The 22,670-nt window shown below is 39.0% G+C and overlaps 1 protein-coding gene across 3 annotated transcripts in view; it reads left to right on the top strand.

Moving 5' to 3' along the window:
* The window catches only part of TBX5 (T-box transcription factor 5), a 68,726-nt gene extending 48,321 nt beyond the window's left edge, over positions 1-20,405 (top strand). For all 3 annotated transcript variants that reach the window (XM_063454705.1, XM_063454707.1, XM_063454706.1), the window contains exons 6-9: positions 12,162-12,314; positions 15,376-15,467; positions 17,659-17,888; positions 19,362-20,405. In XM_063454705.1, coding sequence (XP_063310775.1) covers positions 12,162-12,314; positions 15,376-15,467; positions 17,659-17,888; positions 19,362-19,939 — 1,053 coding nt within the window. In that variant the 3' untranslated portion in view covers positions 19,940-20,405. The remainder of the gene's footprint in view (positions 1-12,161; positions 12,315-15,375; positions 15,468-17,658; positions 17,889-19,361) is intronic.
* Positions 20,406-22,670: the final 2,265 nt, after the last annotated feature.

Genomic DNA, 22,670 nt, shown 5'->3' with positions numbered 1-22,670 from the left:
AATTCCCTTGCATCTGATCCATACTCTGTCTTTTTCTCTTTCTCTACCTCTCACTAAAATTCTCAATCTCTCTCTCTCCTCTGGCGTATTTCTATCGCCCTTCAAACATGCAACTGTAACCCCAATTCTAAAGAAGCCCAACATTGACCCTAACTCCCCGTCCAACTACCGTCCTATCTCGCTATTGCCTTTTGCGTCCAAGATCCTTGAAAGAGTTGTGTATGTGAGATTGACAGACTTCCTCGAGTCCAACTCTCTGCTAGACCAACTTCAGTCTGGTTTCCCGCGCTAAGCACTCTGAGGAAACGGCACTGACCAAAGTATCCAATGATCTACTCGCTGCAAAATCTCGTGGTCACTACTCTATCCTAATTTTCCTTGACCATTCTGCGGCTTTTGACACTGTTGACTATCTACAGATTTTTCTCATCCTCCGCAATATGAGTCTACAAGATATTGCTCTCTCCTGGTGCTCCTCCTAGCTGTCCCAGCGCTATTTCAGTGTTTCTTTCTCCCCAACTCCTCTCTGTTGGTGTCCCCTAAGGTTCAGTCCTTAGTCCCCTACTGTTCTCTATCTACACTGCCTCCCTTGGTAAAGTCATTAGCTCCTTTGGCTTCTAATATCATTTCTAAGAGGATGACACGCAAATCTATCTGTCCTCTCCTGATCTCTCCCTGTCCCTCTTGACTAGTGTCTCTGACTGCCTCTCTGCTATTTTTAACTGGATGGCTGCCCACTTCCTTAAACTCAATTTGACCAGAACTGACATTCTGGTCTTTCCTCCCTCAAGTGTTGCTACTCCTGTGTCTGTCTCCCTCCAAGTCAACATTGCTACCATCAGCTCCACCACGCAGGCTCGCTGCCTAGGTGTTCTCTTTGACTCCGACCTCTCCTTCACGCCTCATGTTCAGTCTATCGCCAAATCTTGCTGCTTCCATCTCAAAAACATTGCGCACATCCGACCCTACTTAACGCCAGATGCGACTAAGGTGCTGGTCCATTCCACTGTCATTTTTCGCCTTGACTGCTGTAATCCGCTTCTGAGTGGTCATACGTGCTCCCAACTTGAGCCATTACAGTCCATAGTGAATGCAGCGGCAAGGCTCATCTTCCTGTCCATCCGCACCACCCACGCCTCACCTTTCTGTCAGTCCCTACATTGGCTTCCTGTAAGATATAGGGCTTAATTTAAAATTCTTTTTTTTGGAAAATCTGTTTATTGAGGAATGTACGAAAACATCAAGAACAGGTTGAAAGGACACGCAGGTCCAGCTTTGCAGATTAAACAACATAAAAAAGCAGGCAGACATTATTAATAAGTAATTGCCAGTAAATCAATAGCAGTATATGCAGCATTATACAGTATAGTGACTGGACCCGGCTAACCGTAAGCTTAACATCAACATGTGAAAAGAGACAAGCGGGAGTAACCCCATACAATAAACTACTTTATGAACTAAATCCTGAAGTGTTATGCAATATGCATGAATGGGTTATGTCTGGAGGTGAACCTGCAGTTGTGTACAAATCTCGTTATATAAATCTATCGTACGGTATGCTCAACTATATTTTCCATCTCGTGGGTGATGTATCTGAAAAGTGGCGGGTTAGCAGTATCCACACCAGAACAAAGCCCTGGGTACAATAGGAGTAACTTCATGTTTCGAGATGAGAACCCCAAGCACTGAATTAACTTGGGAGTCGGGACCAATAACTAACAATGGCATCGTATGTGACACATCGACGTTCCCTTCTACTCCAGCTCCGGGTCGGGCCTACAAGGCAGTCTCGTGTCGTTGCTTAATTTAAAATTCTGTTTTTTGCTTTCAAATCTCTACATAATGCTGCTCCCACCTATCTATCCTCCTCAATACACAAGTATGTCCCATCTAGGCCCTTACACTCTGTTGAAGACTTACGTCTATCTTCTGTCTGTACTGCCACCTCTGATGCTCGCCTTCAAGACTTCTCGAGGGCTGCACCGTTCCTATGGAACTCACTTCCCTCCTCCGTTAGAACTCACGCAGTCTACACTCCTTCAAAAAATCGTTAAAAACCCACTTCTTCATAAAAGCGTATCAATTAAACTGTTAATAGCTCCCGACTGATTCCTCTTCTGCAACTGTCACTAGTCAAATACTATCCTTACCTTTTGTATCACTATACCCCACTCCCTCTAGCATGTAAGCTCATTGAGCAGGGCCCTCAACCCCAACTTGTCTGGTTACAACTACATGTCTGTTCGTCCACCCACTGTAAAGCGCTGCGGAATTTGTGGGCGCTATATAAATAATAACATAATAATAATGTGCAGTGCTAGACAAAACTATCACTGTTGTAATTGAATAGTTAATGTAGCCATAGTGAAAAACAAAATAGTTGCAAGTAAGGTTTCATGTGTGGTTATGACAGGAGCTGTCATCAGAACAATTACTTCACATGGTACTTAGTGTTAGTTACCATACTAGTAATGGAAAATGAAAAGAAAATGTTTATACTTGACACTTGACAAAGAAAGTATTGACGTTTTGTAAACTCAGTAATGCGTTAACATCCAAGAAAGAAAAATTGAGCATAGTGCAATAAGCAATAGAGACTAAAACTACAATCAATTAATAAAAACTATTTATTGTTGGTTTCATATGAAAAGCAGTGCCTGAAAACAATGTGTGAATGTATGAAAAACAACTCTGGGGCAAAGTTCTAAATATGACACAATCACCATGGAAACCATGCAACTGAACATTCTTGCTGAGTGTTCCGCCTTTAGAATTCTTCCCCAGAATTTAGATGAATACATAACTCTCTGTGAGTCATGAAAGCATATGATAGGCAAACAGAAAGCAATGAGATATAGGAATGTTAAACCATGGGCAGTCTATGATAGTCAGCAGGGTGCCAGATTCGTTGTGACTGGTGGGCAACCTGTAGCTCTCCAAACATTGGTGGCTTGCATGTTTTATCCTGATCCCTGTACAGCAGTCTGATTAAGAGTGATAAATATAACCATTGCAAGTCACTTGAGTGACAATGCATTTGAGCTAAATGTTTCTGTGGTTAATCTTAATACAAAGGGGTTAATAGAGACCCTCATTAGAGTGACAGAGGCTTCCAACATGTAAGCACAGAAACATCACTAGCATTAAGCAAAGGATCAAATCCAGCTCACATCCACTTTAGGATAAGAAGTACCAGAGACAAAGAGATCTAAGCAGAAAAGAGAGCAGAGGGCAACAGGAGGCCGGATGGAAGTGCAAGAAGCTTCTTCCAAACCTCAGTCACTCTTGCAGGGGTTAAGTCGCTCTTCAAAGGCTTCTCCAGATAAGTCCTGCTTTGAGCCTGTATATTTATCATAAGACAACAGGGCAAATTCTATCAATATCCGTTAGCAAGGCTGGAAATTCCATTTCAACATATCTCGTCTGCCTTAACTCTTCATATCACAAGGAAGTCTTTTTCTCTAATTCATTAGCTGTAACACAAATTATATAAATAAATTCAATATTTAGCATTCATCAGCATTGATCACCGGTAATTTATATAAACGATGAATAGGCTTCGTTATTACTCTGGTCTTTTCTCACCTCTATAAAACCATCTATTCCTAAGCATTGTTTGTGGTGATGTGAGGGAATTTTCATATATCAGAGTTTTATGTTACACATTGTAATTATATCTTGCCTCCACAGAAATGTCCCTTTTTTTTTTTTTTTTTTTTTACTTTTGAGTGGAATATAAATAAAAATATGTATATGTTTGTACATAATTATACCTGTCTAAAGCTTTCATATATGTATAGTATATGTACTAATAAAGTGTAAAATAAATGTAAGGGTCTCAAACAAAATTATATTTACCATAACATTAAACATGAATTTATGTTCTTTCTTAGATATTCGTGATAAATAGGCTAGGTGCCCAGACCACATTAAATTAATGATGTAATACAGACCTCTGTGGTTTTTAGGTAACCTTAGGGCTACAGAAAATATTTAAGGCTATAATTGTTCTCTACGCTGCCAGATGGGACTATCTTAGTCTGGACTTAATTTCTGTCTTTCTATTCACACAGCAAACAAACAGTACAGTCCAGCATGTCTGCAGTATTCTTTTATTATGATACCATACATAAATGACAATGTTTGGATCAGTTGCCTGGTCATATTGAGCTGAATGCTGAACCAAACCAGGAGGTGTGCTGGAACATTATTTTTCTATCTGTTTAATCTTGATTGCAGATTTGGAATCAGTGTACACCCTCCTTACTTCTGTTCTCAAAGAGATACTTTAACCCCTTAAGGGCCAAACTTCTGGAATAAAAGGGAATCATGACATGTCACACATGGCATGTGTCCTTAAGGGGTTAAACACCAGAATAACTTTAGCTTATTGAAGTGTCTTGATTATAGCCCAGTCTCCCCGTTTAATAAACTGTCATTTAGGAGTTAACATCACTTTGTTTATGCAGCCCTAGCCACACCTCTCCTGGCTGAGACTCACATAGCCTCTTTGCACCCTTCATGAAACACCTACACTTTTAGCTTTCCTTCTTGCATTGTGTGTTTAAAGGGATACATTGCAAGCCCTCCCCTTCAAGCCCCTCCCTTTCTGTCTGTGGCTGTCCAATCACAGACTTTCCCATGCAGCTTAATGAGAAGTCTTTGTAAGGCAGGTGCTCTGGGCAATTGCTGCCTATTGAGTTAGCTCCACCGAGCTAAACAAAACCAGGAAGTAACAGCATCTGTTGTCTGCTTGAAAGCCAAGGGGGTGTCACCATTTTAATCTATACAAGTGTCAGATTCTATTGAGCCTATAGTAGCCTCTTGTGTGTGATTAAAGCTTATCAGACGGAAGCTCTTCTAAAAGAACATAAAGTAAACTAACTGTTCTGTAAAAATTTAATCTTTTTTTTCCCCCGGAGGCTTTGTCAGTCACAGCCAGGGCAGGTGTGGCTAGGGCTGCCATTTAACCTCTAAATGGCAGAGAACTGAGCAGTTGAAAAAGCAGGGGCATGATCTATAGCAGGGCTTAAAATGTCAAGTACTATGCTACTAGCCAGACTCACCAGTGCAGCCTTGAAAATCCGTCATACTCACCAGGGGTGAATTTTGAATAAATCCAAAGAATACAGGCTACACGTAAGTAGCAATCCAAAATGCAAATGGATGAATTTCTACTTGCCATGAATACATTTTCATTTGCCAATGGCTAGTGCCGAGTGAAAGGTTTAATTCCTTATCTATATCGTACCTCCCAGATGGGGAGTCCCTATTTTGGGCCCAAATCTCACTGTCCTGCTTTTCTATCCTAATGTTCCCCTTTTTCAGTACCTCCATATTGTTGGAGCATCTGAGTGTATAACAGAGCCCCACAGCAATAATACAATAGTGATATGTCCTTAAACTACAATAAATGTGTTTAAAGTTTAGTCTGTGTAAATATTAAACATTTTCCTAAATAACATTTTATATAGTATAATTTGTTATAATAGTCACCTAAATTGTCTCATAGTCCAGTCCCTTGCCACAAATCTTTTTCTCCATTTAAAATGTTGGGAAATATGCTATACACCAACACAACTTAATTAAGTTAAATTGTGTTGGTGCCTGGAGCTTTTTCATCTTGTACAATGTGCTATATGTTCCATGTATGTTATTGGTTCACAACAATTAAATGTACATTAAATGAAGCCCTAATTGTTATTTTAGACAAGTATTGATTAAAGATTGTAAAGATTGTTTAATCAGCTAAGCCGAAGTTGTGCTAGTTAGAAATCTCTTGTGATCTCAGTGTGTCTAGATAGGATAAAGTGATCATGGTGTGGTGTCTGCTAAATAGACACACAGATCTACATAGTAGATACAATGGAGAATGCAACATCTCTACAGGCTACAAGGAGCCAGAGTGTAATGGAGCATGAGGCAATTGCTGCAGAGTGGTGGGAGGTAAGGAGGGGGATAGGGGGTAGGGTAGAGAGAAGGGGCAACAGCCGTGCCCCTACTGTGAGCAGAGACTTAGGGAATAGGGACATTACGCCCCTGAGAGGAAAAGTGCAGCGGTAGTCTCTCAATTAGAGTCACTGTAATGAAATTAAAAGCCATTAGATCATTCACCGCTGAGGCCTGCAAGTTACCCACATGTCAAAGGAATTTGGCTAAGCCATCGGGATGAGAGAGGCCTCGTGAGCAAGGATGTCTCCCCTGTTGTAAGGGTGGGGTGGGGTCAGAGTGGTTTGGCTGTCTCTGACGCCAACTATTATGGTGGAGAGGGATATATAGGCGCCACTTAAATACAATCAAAATGTCAATGTAGGTTTATGTATGCGTATGCCCTGTATAAATGGAGTGAGGGCAGAGCAGACATACGCATGCATAACACAGACATACACACTCTCAGACATTTACAGAGCTTAATGAAAGGAATCCCAATAGATTTGTTCTTGTAAAACACTTTATAAAATAAATAAATGTTCATGTATCTTTCAATTTGTACATATTTCTCAAGTGTTACATTCATTGTATGAATACAAAAAATATATAATTATCACCTCTACATAAAAGAAAGATAAGATGCCTAGCGAATATTTCTAAGTATACATTTACAATTTTAAATAACATCATCATGAAACCAAAAACAGTTATGGGACATTGACAATTATAAAGTATGTATATACACCTTTAAAATGTTACATTTAAAACAAGTGTTATAATATCACAATTAGTAGGGAAATCAACACATTATCAAAAAATAACAGGTATTATTCTGGCTGCAAAGTTATAAATGTTAAGAGACTTTCTATTGGTTACCACAGTGATTGCCCATTATTTAGCACTTTGCCCCAGAACAGCACCTATTCTTTACTTGGTAAATTCCGTGATCAATTTTCCCAGAGACAAGACACTGCTTCCAAAGGTGAGGCAGGGTCCTTGAAATGTAAGGAGAGATGCTAAAAATATGCAAATGTATTATGCATTGTGGGTATTCTCCATACTGGCAATTAAGTTGCACTAAGCACAATGACTAATTCTCATCTATTCTAAACAGATGCAGAATCACTTACGGATAATGTGCCCTAATTATAATCTACGCTAACCCATTTTAATGTTGTAGACAGTTTAAAGTTGTTGCAAATTTAACCAAGCAGCTGTAACATTGGCATAAAGGGGTCAATGCAATAAACTGTAGATCATTGCCCGGGGCTTGCAGATTTCAGTTCAAAAAAGCATTTGCTGAAACTGTTAAAAATTCTCATTCTCACAATCGTTGGTTAAAGAGTTACTCCAACCACCATATACTTCATAGTACCTGCAAGGACAAGCTTCCCCCTCTCCTACCCTCTGTGTGCTCCCTCCTGCCTACCTCCATTGCCCTCAGTATTTTTTTCAAACCATCCCACTCCACTACCACTCTTCCTCACCTCCCCTTGCTGGCCCAGGGTGCACACATGCGCTCTGAGCTGGCAAAACAGACCAATCTTCTCTATTAGAAGCCTGGGGTTGGACCACTAGTGGCCCCAGTGACATCGGAAGAGGTGTAGAAATCAATGCCTGGAGCTTTGCCTGTGGCTGGATTCCAATTAAGTAAAAAATCTTTATTTTGAAGATTTTAGGAGGGCCTTATCCGCAGTGCCCAATAGTGCATTTTACACAGGGAAGTCCTCTATCTCACAAGGGTTGGAGTAACCCTTTAAGGAATAGGCCCTACTCAGGATAGATTACTAAAGTGTGGATCATCAGTGAATTTCAAATTTTAGGACAAAATAGCTGATCGGAAAACATAGATGACTTTATTATTATTGGTATTTGGAATTTTTCCCATTCTACTACTCAGGCCTACATTTTTTAATTTACTTTGAATTCCAGACAACTTTAGATTATAAGAGTGTTTGGCACGGTTGTTCTCTTCACTATTGTTAACGTATGTGATATATGTTTTGTTAGAATTAAATGTTTGCCTTGTACAGCGCTGCAGAATATGTTGGCGCTATATAAATAACTGTAATTGTGACTAAACCTGTCCTGTGTTATTTAGATTACCCATGGGTTACCGGCTAACACAAGTTAGTATCCTTTATTTCAGTACCCATTAGATCCATGCAGAGCAGAATGGGTTAATGTACATTTGTATGAGTGGAAACCTCTGAAATTCTTTTTTTTTATGTGGTATACAATGCAAGGAGCTTGGATCAGAGTTTGCAAACCTGCACAATGCCGCCTCTGGACTTCTGGCTGCCGCCCCTTCAAACTATTATTCATCCAAATTCTGCAAACTTTATGGATTTTCCAATTCAGAAATGGAAATCTTTGCCTAAAATTCTAAATCCAGAGGCTCGGACTGCATCACATAACCCTTTCACTGCTGCATGCTATTTAATATGTTTGTGGAAATGTACTAGCAGTGTCATACATATGAATTGCATGAATTCTCACACATTTTGTGAGGAAAATCTTTGAAGCATGCTTTAAAGAAAGATTCAAATTGAAAAACGTAAACAATATTTTACATTTTTTTTATATTTTAGTTTACTGTCCCCTAGTAAAAGATATTTCTAATGCTATAGCGTTCTCATTACTAGTTAGATGCAGGACCCACCTAAATTAAAGTAGAACATTATGAAAAAGTTCTCTTACCTTTTTCCAGTGCCGAGACTCACTCTGTGCTGTCCTGCGCTCCTCCTCCGCAATGTCAAGCTTTCTGGCTTCGCTTCCAATTTAATGCTTATCATAGAAGCATTAGGGAAAAAGACACCCAATAGAGGAGTGTTTGACCCTGGAACCATAACTATATCCACTAAAAATAACATTTTTGACATTTTAAAGCAAAAACGCTAGGGTTACTGCACCCAGACCACTTCATGTCAATGAAGTGGTCTGGGTGCCTTTAGTGTCCATTTAAAAAAAGCCTTACACTCACCTTTGCACAATGCCACCCAGTCCTCCTCTGGTGAAGTAATCGATAACTTTTGTCCAATCAGATGCTTCTCATAGGGAAGCATTGAGGACACATGGCACAAGTTTGGCAATCACATCAATCTGCCAATCCAATGATTCTTTATACTTTGCATACTGATGGTGGACATAACATCGATTCAATAATTTGATCTATCTTGGTTGGAAACTGCTAGTGTCCGTGTGTTAGAGATGTGGAAATTGCAACGTGAAAACAGTGTTATACCTGAGATATGGCATTGTTTTTATTTTCAAAGCTGTATCTATGCCTCAGATAACTTAATTAAGATAAAAACCATTTTGGTCCTTAGAGTGCACAGTTAAACTCATCTAAATATGACAAATTGTTTTATTTGGGAAAAAAAACATTATCCCCAAATCACTCCCATAATTCTTTTAAAGGCTGAAATACACTTATTGCATTAAAAAAACAAACATTTAGAAAATAGTTTGCTGGGATGGTATCAGATCACTAGTGGCATCACAACCACTACAGAGTGATATAGTGATTAAGGTTTTTGGAGTGTTTCTTTAAGTCTTGCTACATAGTGATTCTAGCTGTTCCATGTCTGTTCTCAAGCTTCATTGTAAGTGGGTAAATTGGTGTTTAGTTTATTGTCAGAAAAGATTGATTGATGACTGCAGAAGTCTCTGGCTACAAGGACATCCAAAGTTTTGATGAGGAACGGCACTCACCAATCAAGATAGAAAGGCTCCTGCGTGAGCCAAAATGTTGCCTGTTCAACTTCAATAAAGTCTGTGATTTTGGATAGAGCGTATGTGTGCCCAGATATCCTCTGGCTACAAGAAAAACTATGTTTTGACAACAGCCATGACAAGATTACCTTGGGCTGTGATTTCTTATAATGCACCCATGGGTCTACTATCCATTAGGCTATAGTGAAATGACAGTATAATGTGAATTTATGTTATTAAATTGTTTATTTTAGCGTCTTTCAGTACAATGTCTCATGTACATAAGACACTTTGCAAACCCACTTAGCAGTGTTTTGTTTTTACATTTTTACCTGTCTCTGTATGGGTTCTAAACCTAATTGGGATACAGTTTTGTGATGTTCATGTATCTTTGTTCATACAATGGTAATACACATTATACTATATTCAATCACAACTTAGTACAAAGACAGATGCTACATTTCAAGTCGTATTGTTTTTTAATATGACTATTTTGCTTATAAAATCACATTTTGCATTCACACAATCAGTGTTCCCTCTAAGACCATTGTGTGCACCTCTGGCTTTTGCATTGGCTACTCATGCTTCATAAATGTCATACAAGAGAACACTGCTTGCTCCCCATTGGCAACATTCATTTTACACATGCACCTTGCATTGTGCAGTAGCCTACCGTCCACCATTTTGAGGTGTGAAATTGGAACAGGAAGTGGGTGGGGCTATTGAATGTGCCAGAGGCTCCACTTGTGTCACTGGTGATGCCCAAAACGGGCAATCCTGTCTGGAAAGAGTTGGGGCTGCAAAAAGAGCAGGCATTTTACCCCGGCATGGACTGACATTCAAATATGACTGGATATACAAAATAACTACAAAAAGCTATAATTTTACATGTAAGCATAGGTTTACTTGCCCAAACCACAATCACAAATTTATTTAACTAACAGAACAAGCTCTGTGCCACAGATTGAATTATTATCCAATAAATGCTGGGGAGCCAAAGCTCTAAATTGTTACATGAAATTATTAACTAAACTTGTAATTGGCATTTTTCTTGTGGGCCGTCAAATTAAAGTGGTAGATTAAGTATTAAAAACTGTTAAAAATATATAATACTTTAGGCAGTGATAAATACATTGCAATCTATTTGCTCTCAAGCCATTATTTAAAATGTAGGCTGGTAATATGTTAAAATCCCCATTTCATAATAATGGCAGAGCGGTTTTAGGCAGTGCAAGGCATTGGGTGACATAATACCAGCTGTTTTTCTAACTTCCCACTGGCATCATGTCACTTTCCCTTAGGCAGATATTTTATAGTAATGCAATGCAGGCTCTAGACATGAGTAACCCTGTAGTCTGCTGGGTTTTCGGCTCTCACTGGTATCTTCAAATGGGTGGTTGCTTGGAGGAAAGTTTTGGGAAAACATAACTGATTTGAAAAGCAATTCTATCTCAGCTATAGTTACAGTTGGCTAATTTAAGCCTGAATGTTACTGTGTATTTTGCAATACACTACAATTTGGTGTTTAGTGGATAAATCCTAAAGGTGTATTCCAAATATGGAGAATGATACTGTACATCTTCCAATCCATCCCAAGCAAAATCCCACTTATCTTGCGTGAGTTCATTGATGTATTAAAACATAAAACAATTTCAAGACAGGGTCCTAGCTCTTAGCCAGCAAATATATAAAATAACACAAAAAAGAGTTTCAAATATCGTTTACTCTGTGAAACCACTATGAGTCCCATTATAATTTAAATTGACAAGTTCTGCAGGATTGTAAAATGTAATGGGGTTCTAAACAACAAACGCAATGTATAAGAAGTAAAGCTGCTACAATCAGTACATATTAAGGCTGCATTGATGGTAATACTGCATGATGTGCATCTACCAATATCTGATTTGACAGCTGAAATGAGATATTCTTACATTGTCTTCTGATAATGGAATAGAAACTGTGTATCTTTTTAACCACATAGCTGCCATTTGGTGACTTGATGTTCCAAATTAAAATCCCTATAAAATGTCTCCACCAGACAACTGTGTCAACATTTCCAGCCTTGGTCTTGAAGTAGAGCAATTTTGGAATTGCGCAAGTAAAACAGAAATTATAGGGTTTATATTTTAAGATAATGTCCATTTGTGCCTACCACATGCGTCAATAATTGATGTACCGGTATATCATACATCGAATGGATTTAATTCATAATTAGTGCAGGTGATAATTCAATATACTCCTCAGTAGCACAACAGTGTATTGTTAGAACAGCATTATCAAAGACTTTGTAGATAAAAAAATAATCCTGCTTTATATGCCCACAATTCCACAGAATAGCCAAATATCATGGGTATACCTATTCCTGTATTTTCAAAGCATTCTTTTAAATGGACATTAGCTAGATGCTCAGGAAGATGGGTCCATCTTACCATTACTTTGTAGCTATGTTGTTTTCTAATATCTTCTGACATTGCATAGAGGATACTAACTTTTTTCCTTTTAATTATTATTTGTAGATAATCTTGAATTCGATGCACAAATACCAACCAAGACTGCACATTGTTAAAGCGGATGAGAATAATGGATTTGGGTCCAAGAACACTGCTTTCTGCACCCATGTGTTCTCTGAGACCGCATTTATAGCGGTCACATCATATCAGAACCACAAGGTATAGTACAGATCATTTATTAGCCAATACACAGATCCTTCCGACCAACATCACTTAGGTACAGTTTCCAGAAATTCTAATGACTACAGCTGCAGGGGGGAAAGTTGTCTCTTTATAAATACTAATAATAACCGAGGATTCATTTTGGCTCATCTTTTACATATTATGCAAAAGTGGAATGGCATCACTTTAAATTGACATATTTTTATATATGCAGAAATCTCATTAAATTTTTACTTTTCGATTAGCTCTATGCTACTGAGCAGAGATGACATAAACAAACAAACATACAATAACAATAGAAGTACTTCCACTATAAGGAAAGTGGGCTTATGTGACCACCTCTGATTGCTTGTATGATGTATCTGTGTGTCACTACATGGAGCATTTGAGCATGTGGCTGTAGGCACTTCTACAAAATAGGTGGCAATCATGGAAGAGGAAGCAAAATTGGCTTTCCACTCCAGCATTCTACCATAAATGTAACTGGTTGAATGAGAACACATTCTATAATTAACCCTTTAGTGATTGAAGCTTTTCTGAAATTCCAGACATTCCATGCAGGCCTTTATGGCAAGTTTTCAATATGTGTTTGTTCCACTGTACTTTCTTATTTTGCTACTAAGTGCACCAATACACATTATATATCTTTTTTTTTTTTTTTTTATGGGCAGATAGAGCTTTCTTCCGATAGCTTAAATGTATACATAGTACACTATTACATATAAATAACATATTCAAAACAAAGAAAAAAAAAATCACGTTTTTTTTCGTAGTCACAAACTCTAAAACTACACAACAGCATGTTATTTATAGAAACAAGACAACCTGCCGTACTGGTTATGATGTGAGGAGGGCTCTGGCGCAGTTTCACGGTAATGAGGCAAACTGGTTTACAATGGTTTGCCCTATTACCTGATCGTGCTAGGCCAGGGTCTCTTCTGAAGCATGGTTTATGCTATCTGATCCTGCCACTCATTCATTGGCTGAGAGAGTCAGCTGACCGGTCTCACACAATGAATGAGATTCTGTACATTGAAATTTGCACAGAATTGACATTAGCCAATCTGAAACTCTACTTCCCAGCTGACTGATTTGACCGCACACTTCTGGCAAAGCGGTTAAACTCTGTATATGCAACATTTCAAAGAGAAATGCTGCATATACAAACTTCAGGCACCATGACCACCTCAAATAACTCAAGTGGTCATGGTGTCTAGAGTAATCCTTTCAACTCCATGTACTTAACCATTGACCCAAAGATATATTATACCCTGTTTAATAGCATAAACCTATAGGTACACACATTTAAGAAAATAACATGACATTGAAGAGGCCGGAGTGCACCCCCTAGATCCTAGGCAACTCCAATAGCTGAAATCTTTTTTTCAGCATCTTCAGCCATCAATAAGAACGGGAGAGAGGAATCTGCAGAAGTAATAATGGTAGACAAAAAGTTTTGTTTTTTATCTCTAACATACCTACATCATTAGTCCTTATCACTGACTTATTTATTGCAACATCTTTTTTCCGGGGGGAGGAGAAGGGGTTCACCACAAGGCTTATGGACCGACCTATACTGATTGAATTTCCCATTAGGATCGATTCTGAACTATAGAGAAACAGCTTAAGAGCTCACATTGAACCAAAAGTTTCAAAACTAGACCACATACATAAGGTTTTAATAGCTTGCTGAGGTATCACCAAACTGCCGAACACCGGACCAGTCTCATGGGATCACTGAATGGAGCGGAGTTGTTGTTTTCTGGAACCATTGCACTTGAAGAACAGTTTGTTGACTGGACTTAGACACTCTAGTACTGTCAGTTGTCCGTATCTTGTTTGGATTGTGACCTTGCAGGGATTATCATTTAATGGACACCAGTGGATTACAAAATTGTCTCCTTTGAACCATAGAGTGTAATGTTCTTGACTAGGCAATGGTTCTATCATTATGCTAAATTGTCTAATTACATTTGAAGCCATGACATGTATATAAAGGGCTGTAATCCGACAATGGTTTACAGTTAATAGACACAAATTCTCCTAAATCAAAGCAACAGTCTGAATTATTTTCTTTTAGTAATTGTTATTTAGAAATTTAAAATGTACACTGTTCCTAAAAATCTAATTATCACAGCTTTAAAAAGTTGTACTTTAAAAAAAGAAAATATTTTTTCCCCTGTTTCTTGTGTCCAATTTGCATTCACTTTGCATAGTGTTGCAATGAAGGGGTTAATGAATTAAATACCTAAATTCCAGTTGCCAAACCTTACTCCAATTTACGCACATACTTTCATTGGGTTCTGGAAATGAGTAGGGCCAGACAGTCTTTTTTTTCTTCTCTTTTGTAACATCTGTACACACATGAAAGGGACTTTTCTGCCCATATGGAGAAGTCTTAAAACAGAATAAAAATAAAAATATACTTATATGCCTGGAAAGAATTGTGGTAGCACATTTTCCCCCTTTAAATAAATTGATATTAGAGTGTGCTATTTACTTGCAGTTAAATAATTGTGCTTATAATCTTTTAATGTACATGCCTCCGAAATATTTTATTTCTGCCTGTGAAAAATATATAGATCTACCCAAATGCACTCACATATTTATATATAAATATTATTTAGCTTTCTGAATTTTGGCACGCACGATTATCACCCAAACAGGAAACATTTCTAGTAAAGTATGACTTGTATAAATTGTATATATATATACACGATATCCAATATAACACATGGATTTAAGGTGAGAACTCGTGATTAATACTTTTTAGAAAAAAATACCAGTTCAGGAGTCAGAGTCTAAATATAATACAATTCAATAAAATGAATAGGTTCATTGTTTGGCAATGTACAAATATGACCGGTTTGAAAAAATCTGAGAAAATGCTCCTCTGTGATACCTTTGACAAAAATCTATAGTTCTACTGTTTTATAGATAAAAGAAAATGTATAGTATAATTATAATTGTGTATATAACCAATGACCATGTTTTCAGCTTTTTGTTGCTTTGTATAGAACAGTGCGATATGCTGATCTCAGTCTCATCTCATTTACAGATCACACAGTTAAAGATTGAGAACAATCCATTTGCTAAAGGGTTTAGAGGAAGTGATGACATGGAGCTGCATCGCATGTCCAGAATGCAGAGGTAACATTCCACCATTGTGCTTTTTGGTGTTGAAGTTAATAGATAAAAGGCAGTTAAATGTGGGCACTGGGTACAAGATGTAAAATACAATGACATGAGAGCCTATAAATTAGTATGACTGTTTGCTATGCAAGTCTGTAAAATTAATAACTTCAATAATTATGAATTTTTATTTTTATCTTTTATAAATTCTTTATTTTTTGTTATGCATATCATGAGTTACATTCAACAGAGTAATCTGCTGTGCCACAGCATGGGTATTGCAAACATAAAGCAACTTGTGTGGTTAGAACATATGTTACGATGTGTATTCTGCACATTTTTAAAAAGGTTTGAACGTTGGTGCTTTGGTGTATGTATGAGAGCTGGTATGGATGGTTGCGTGTATGGATTTGGAGACATTGAGTGGTTTGGTAACTAAGCAGGAGTGGTGTTAGGGATGAAACGGAGCGGGCCGTTCAGTGTGGGGTTGTCATTTTATTGCGTGTGTTATGTTTGTTGGGGTTGAGTGAACAGGCCCTTCTGTGATGGTACCCCTAACCTAGGGAGTAGTGGGGGGGGGGGGGGAGAGCTGGTAGGTGTGGAGCCTACCAGCAGGGTTTGGAGGTCAAAGTATGTTAGGTCCTCTGTAGGGGACTCTCGTGTATGAACATGCAGTTAGCAATTGAAAATAAAAGTAATAAACTATAGTATAGCAGATTGCAGGCAGTTGTTTAGTCCTGGAGGTGGTCAAGTCCCAGGGTGTGTGGCCGGGCTGGCGGCCGGTATGAACGGTGTAATTTGGGCAGGGTTCCAGTCATGGTTGTTCTTTCACCTGTCGTTGGCTGTTGTGTGGGGTGGTAAGCCCAGTGCTGCGAGGAGTGTTGGGGTATCAGCAAGCGATGCTATTTTGTATACTGTCCCTTCATGATTTACCACGAGAAACCTGGGGGTCATCCATCGATATTTGACGCCGGCTGTCCTCAGCTGGTTTGTGAGGGGTTGGAGAGATTTCCACCACTGCAGGGTGGACCTCGTGAGGTCTTGGTAGAACGTTAGGATTGCGCCTTCGAAGAGGAGTGGTGTCTTGCCCAACCATATGGCGATTTTGTCGTGGGAATATGAGCAGCGTATTATGGTGTCCAGTACGGCGGCCGCTGGGTCCCTGGTGGACTTTGGCAGGCGATAGGTCCCATCAAGGGTAACTTTTATGGCTTGGGCAGTTAGCAGGATGGTGGCTATCAGTCGTCGTATGTAGTAGGGGAGCTCTTCTAGAGTCACTGTGTCCAGGAATGCCTCTTATCTTAAGATGGTTTCGCCTAGACTTGTCGTCCATTGTGGCTTGGTGTAATGAGAGTGTTTGTTGCATGGCATTTAGGTGTTGGATAGCCTCCTGCACAGTGTTCATATCTTGTTTCAGGTCTGTGATATCCCCTTCTGCCACACTTACTCGTTCTGCAACCTTCTGCGTGTCTGCTTTTATGATTGCTACATCGGTCGCTAGTAGGTTTTTAATTTCCCCTACCAGGTTCTGGAAGTCCCTTTGGGTGATCGGGGCTGACCCGTCCTGTGCAGCTGGTGTGTTTTGCCCTGTGCGCGGCTGTTCAGGCTGTGGATGTTTTTCAGCCTGCGGGGGATTCCCGTGAGCGCCCGTGGCCATGCTGGTGCTCCTGATGTCCTGTGCTCCTGATGGCGTGTGTGGTGGTGATTTCTGGGACAGACATCCCATCTCAGCGGCTCGTTCAATCTGGGTTGCGGGTCTCCCTCCTTGTGTACCCGTTGGTGTGATGGCGCCAACCAGCACCGCCAGGTCCAGGCTTTGGGCGGCGTGGTAGGCCCCGGTTTTTCGTTTCTTACTCAGAGCCTTTGCAGCCTGGAAGAATGGCATATGGCGTGCCTGGGGTGTGCTCTCTATGTGTTTGGGTGAGTAACCTGTGTAGTTAGGACTTTTGGTTCGATTTTTAGGGTTTTTCCTATAGTCTTTAGCGGAGCTGGTGCGAGTTGCGTCTGCGCTGATTCAGCTGATTCCAAATTTTTCGTTTTTTGTGTTACATTCTAAAGGCTTTGAAATTATTCTGTTGGTAGTTTGGTATTAAACACAATTCCAATGATGCCTGATATACATATTTATTAACCAATAAATTATCTGAAGGAAACGGATTAAATCTTACTTATTATTTTTAATCAACGTTCCATTTTATCTCAACTGCAGTAAAGAGTATCCAGTGGTCCCTAGAAGCACAGTCCGGCAGAAGGTGTCCTCCAACCACAGTCCTTTCCCTTCTGAGACACGCAATATCATTGGGTCTTCCAACCTTAATTCACAGTATCAGTGTGAGAATGGAGTGAGCAGCACATCACAAGACCTGTTGCCCACATCAAATCCTTACCCTGCTCTACCCCATGAGCCTGGCCCAATATATCATTGCAGCAAAAGGAAAGGTAATGGATACTTGGCGTCATAATATTATCTATTCATAATTATATAATATAAGTTGTGCTCTCGTTTTTTTTTTGGACATTACTGTCACCAAAAACTCACTTAACTCTTGTACCAAATACACAAATGTAAATGCTAAACCCTCTTTCGGTATACCTGTACTTGATGATCTACTATTGGTGCTAGCTTTTATGTAGACAGTATACAATAAAAACAGATAACTCCTCTGATGTGTAAGTAGCTGTTAAGGTGAAATTAACAGATGCATCTCACCTAAACATGAATACATTATAGGAGTGCCGAGGGGGGTCAATTCATACAACATACAAGATACAGCACACTAACTTCAAAGCTAGCAAAATGTTTTTTGTTTTTGTTAATAAATAATAATTTTATATATATCCCTTGCTTTACAAGGGAACACAATTTCTCAGAATTGCTGTTCCCAGGACAGACTTTGAGTTCTGTTTGTCATAATGTAGGCGACCCAACAGTAAATTTTACATTTGTGTTCATTAGTAGGGAGTTTTATCATGTCTCTGCTTACTCTCATCACAACGTTCTTTGAAACTTACCTGTAAAACTTCAACTCCTGAGACACAGCCAACACAATACTGATGAGTTCCAAAGACTGTGCATTGGTTTTTTTGGATCTCTTGGATCACATCACATTTTTTTAAAGAGTGTTCCATTGCAGATATGACTTGGATGAAGTCTAAAACACAAAACACAAAACCAGCAAGGAATTCTAGGAGAATTGTGGGAACATGAGTCTCAAAATCATTGTGCCCAAGAACACAATTATTCCATGATCTTCTTTGTGAAATCTAGGTGAAGCCCAAGAGTAAATTTTCAATGTATCTCCAGTATAGAATCACATCTTATCGAACTATAGAGTGCCAGTTATATCTGCGTATAATGGCTTCAAGTCTCTAAAGTTAGCCACTCTACAGAATATGTGTAGAGTGTGCAAGCAGCAAGTAGTTGTAGGTTAGTGTGTTTGTGTAAGCGCTACGGAATCTGTTGGCACTATATAAATGGCAATAATAATAATAATAATAATTGTGTAGTTGAGTAAGAAAATAAACTAAAGGTAACTAATTGAGTGAGATGAGATGTTCTGGATGACTTGCGGGCATGGTGTCCAATAGTTCTAAATAATGCTTGGTCATATTTTTTGGGATAATGAACCAGCTTTAAAAGAAGTGATTGTTTTGTTCTCTCTCTATATATTTGTTTTAATGGTCATTTTTCTATTATTTAAGGCTTACAACTTCAGAATGGACTCTTGTGAGCTCGTAAATGCATTGTATTTTACTTTGTATATTGTCAAAAGTTAAATAACTCACAGCTTGCAAACTAAAATATACATAACAAGCTTCATAATGTAGCATAATGCAGTTTAATATAGCTGGTGTGTATCAGCTAGTAAGTTTTTACTTACACTAGTCTCCCTTTTTATCTTCTGCCTACAGTAAGTGAAGAATCAACTGAGCATGCTTACAAAAAGCCCTACATGGACACATCTCCAAGTGAAGAGGATCCTTATTATCGGTCTGGATATCAACAACCTTCATCCTCTTCCTCCACCTCCACCTCCTTCCGCACAGAATCTGCCCAGCGCCAAGCTTGCATGTATGCCAGTTCGGCACCGGCAGCCACAGAACCTGTGTCTGCTTTAGAGGACATTTCCTGCAACAGCTGGTCTAGTGTGCCCTCTTACAGCAGTTGCACAGTAGGTAGTGGGATGCAATCCATGGAGAGACTGCCCTATCAGCATTTCTCAGCTCATTTCACCTCCAGCTCCCTTATGCCCAGACTGGGAAACCATACAGGCACACCACCTGCAGATTCCCACTCCATGTTTCAACACCAACCTTCTCATCAGACCATTGTGAGGCAATGTGCACCTCAGTCTGGGTTACAACAAGCTTCGGCTCTCCAGTCCTCTGAATTCATCTACCCCCATGCTGTGCCCCGGACCCTGTCCCCACACCAGTACCATTCTGTCCATGGGGTGGGTATGGTGCCAGACTGGAGTGATAACAGCTAACAGGGCAGATACAGAATATGTAGATGGATTTTGAGCAAAACGTCTAAGCACAGTCTTTTTGGGCCTTCTAAAGGTGGACATTTGTTGAAAGACTCACATCATTTGTATGCTGGAACCTAATTTCCTGATGACCTCAAAAGAAACAATGAACAAATTCTTTCACTTTCTTCCTGTCATACACCCCAAAGGGGTTCACAGACAAGATTGCAATTAATTCCGGATACGTAACCTTCCCAAAATGAAATGGAACACTAAGAATAAGTTTAAGATTGCCCTGTAGATTGGCACTTCACATACCAGGGTTTAACCCTAAAGGAGTGTACATGTTAAAGGGCAAGGAAGCAAAACAGTAATGCACTTCATGTACTCACCTGCCTGTCTCTGCCAAGAATATTTGGTGTTTGCAGTGTGTTACACAGTGTGATGTAGGAGGCTGGAGGCGTCAATAAAAAATGTGTAGAACATATTGACAATTGGAAACAAGGAGGTTTGTGTTGGAGAGGGGCAATGCTGTATGTAGTTCACAACACATAGAAGCCTGTGGCAGATGCAATTAGTTTGGGTTCTTCTTATTAATGATACATTTACAATAGTGGAAGGGAATCAAAGAAACATACATAAACAAAGAGCTAACTTCCGTATGAAAAATAGAATTTCAAGGCTATACTCGTCAAAAATCTACAACAATTGATATTGGTTTAGGCTCCGTAACAAATAGCTAAAAAAGTAATTTAATATTTTGACAATGGTTCCACAATTTATGGCAACACTTTGAATTTCTTTATGTTTTCTATTATATTTGTTTTAAAGGAGGAAAGATGTATTCATTGTCATTTGTACCAACAAGCAACTTTGCTTTCAAAACAGTAAGCAGGTATCAGAGATGGCCAGCAGTGGTGTTGACCTAAAACATCACACAAGGTCACTTGAACATTTATCAAAGAAAGTCACAAACACTTATTGCACAAAGTACACTTAATGCACAACCTATGCCAATGTAGCTACTTGTATTACGTAGGATTACCCATTTGTAAAATCAAACAACTGCTAAACAGTACTTTATTCAGGATTTTAAAATATGAATAATTAGGTTTAATGGTTATCGTTATCTATATATGAGAAATGATGAATTGGTATCAATCCATTAATGATCAAAATCTATAATCAATGGTCAAGGTTTTCAAAAAAGCACTTTTATGGATATTGGTTGTCCCTGAATCCTGCACTTTGGAGGTCCATGAGAGTTTGTTTGAGAACCACTATGGATCCAATGATTGTCATTGCTTATCATTCTGTCATTCAGATGGTTAAACATATAACTGTATGAGCAGTGCAAGGTGCACTCGTTACACCAAGTACATTGTGTATCAAGTACTTTCATACCACATTACCTGTCAGAACTGTGGGTGTTTGAGTAGTGCTAGTTATAGGACTGATAACTATTTTGGCTGAGTTGATGTTAACTAATTACCAATCTCATAATTATTTTCTCCCCAAAGTAATAACAACACAGGTATATTAGGCTAGCTGATAGATTCCTTATATAGCTTTGGCCTCAAAAGTATGTTAGACTCCAAGAAACATCACAGCAAATCAATCGAAACAGATATTTGTTTAAATCTACAGGTTACACAGTGACCTGTTTTGGGATACACAAAATGTGAAACATTATCTTTGAAGACACATTTGTGAAAAAAAGGCCTCATACTTATTGCAAACACCAGCAGAAACCTTTATGCCCATGAAAACAACATGATATTAAGTTTGCGTAGATACAATCCTAGGGCAACACTATTGGGGTCTCAGGGAAAAATGAGTGGTGGTTTCATGGATCTCATGAGTAGGGGATACTTTTGCTCCTCACGCTCTGACCCATGTTTTTAATATTTAAAAGCTAGGGACTCGAGACTGTTTCCTTGTTCATTACCCCATTTCCTGGAAATGTGATTAAAGATATCTCTTTGGCCATTCCTACTCCACATGAGACATTACACGGTGGAGCTTTGATTTGTAGCTTTCCTCTGTCTGTTCCATACTCAATGAGATTGGGAGATCCATGTAAAAGAAGGGCCAATAAATAATTTAGACCATTAAATGTGCATATGCCATGGTGATACCCAGTTCAATTAAATGTACTCCTCTTCCCACCTAATTGTATAATGCCAGCAATGTCCAATCTATCTATAGCACCACCAACTTTAAAATCTCCTGACCATAGTAATTTGCATTCATTAAAGTAACAATATAGTTTGTCAGACACAGAAAAACAAGCCCATAGGTTGACTAGCCACCCATTATACTGTACATTGTGGGGGGAAAAGTGAACTTGCAACTAGTAATGCCACAAGTATTGGGCACCCCTTGACATTACACTTTTGTGATGGGCATACATTAAGGAGACTGGCTATAACCTTATATATGTACATTTTGGAAACTCTACTAGCATAACTATTAGCTACCATTCCACAGTCCATTGTGATGGTGAGGGCGACAGTTTTATTTATAGGGTATTAAGGGGCCTTGGGGACTCTTGCACGTTTAATCAGATCCTATTCCACACATCAGGAGAAGAAGAGAGAGAAGGACCTCCGAGAAACCCCACTCTTTATATTACTTAACCCACTGCATGTTTGGTGAGGGAAGAAGAAAGATGGCTGCCCAAGGGATGGATGATAGAGTGTGTACATGAAACAGTTTTGGGCCCCTGCAATTAATTTTTGGGGAAACAGTT

The sequence above is a fragment of the Pelobates fuscus genome, chromosome 5 (genome assembly GCF_036172605.1).
Source record: "Pelobates fuscus isolate aPelFus1 chromosome 5, aPelFus1.pri, whole genome shotgun sequence".
Classification (NCBI taxonomy): domain Eukaryota; kingdom Metazoa; phylum Chordata; class Amphibia; order Anura; family Pelobatidae; genus Pelobates; species Pelobates fuscus.
The sequence above is the reverse complement of the archived record's forward strand: the minus strand, read 5'-3'. Positions and strand labels throughout refer to the sequence as shown.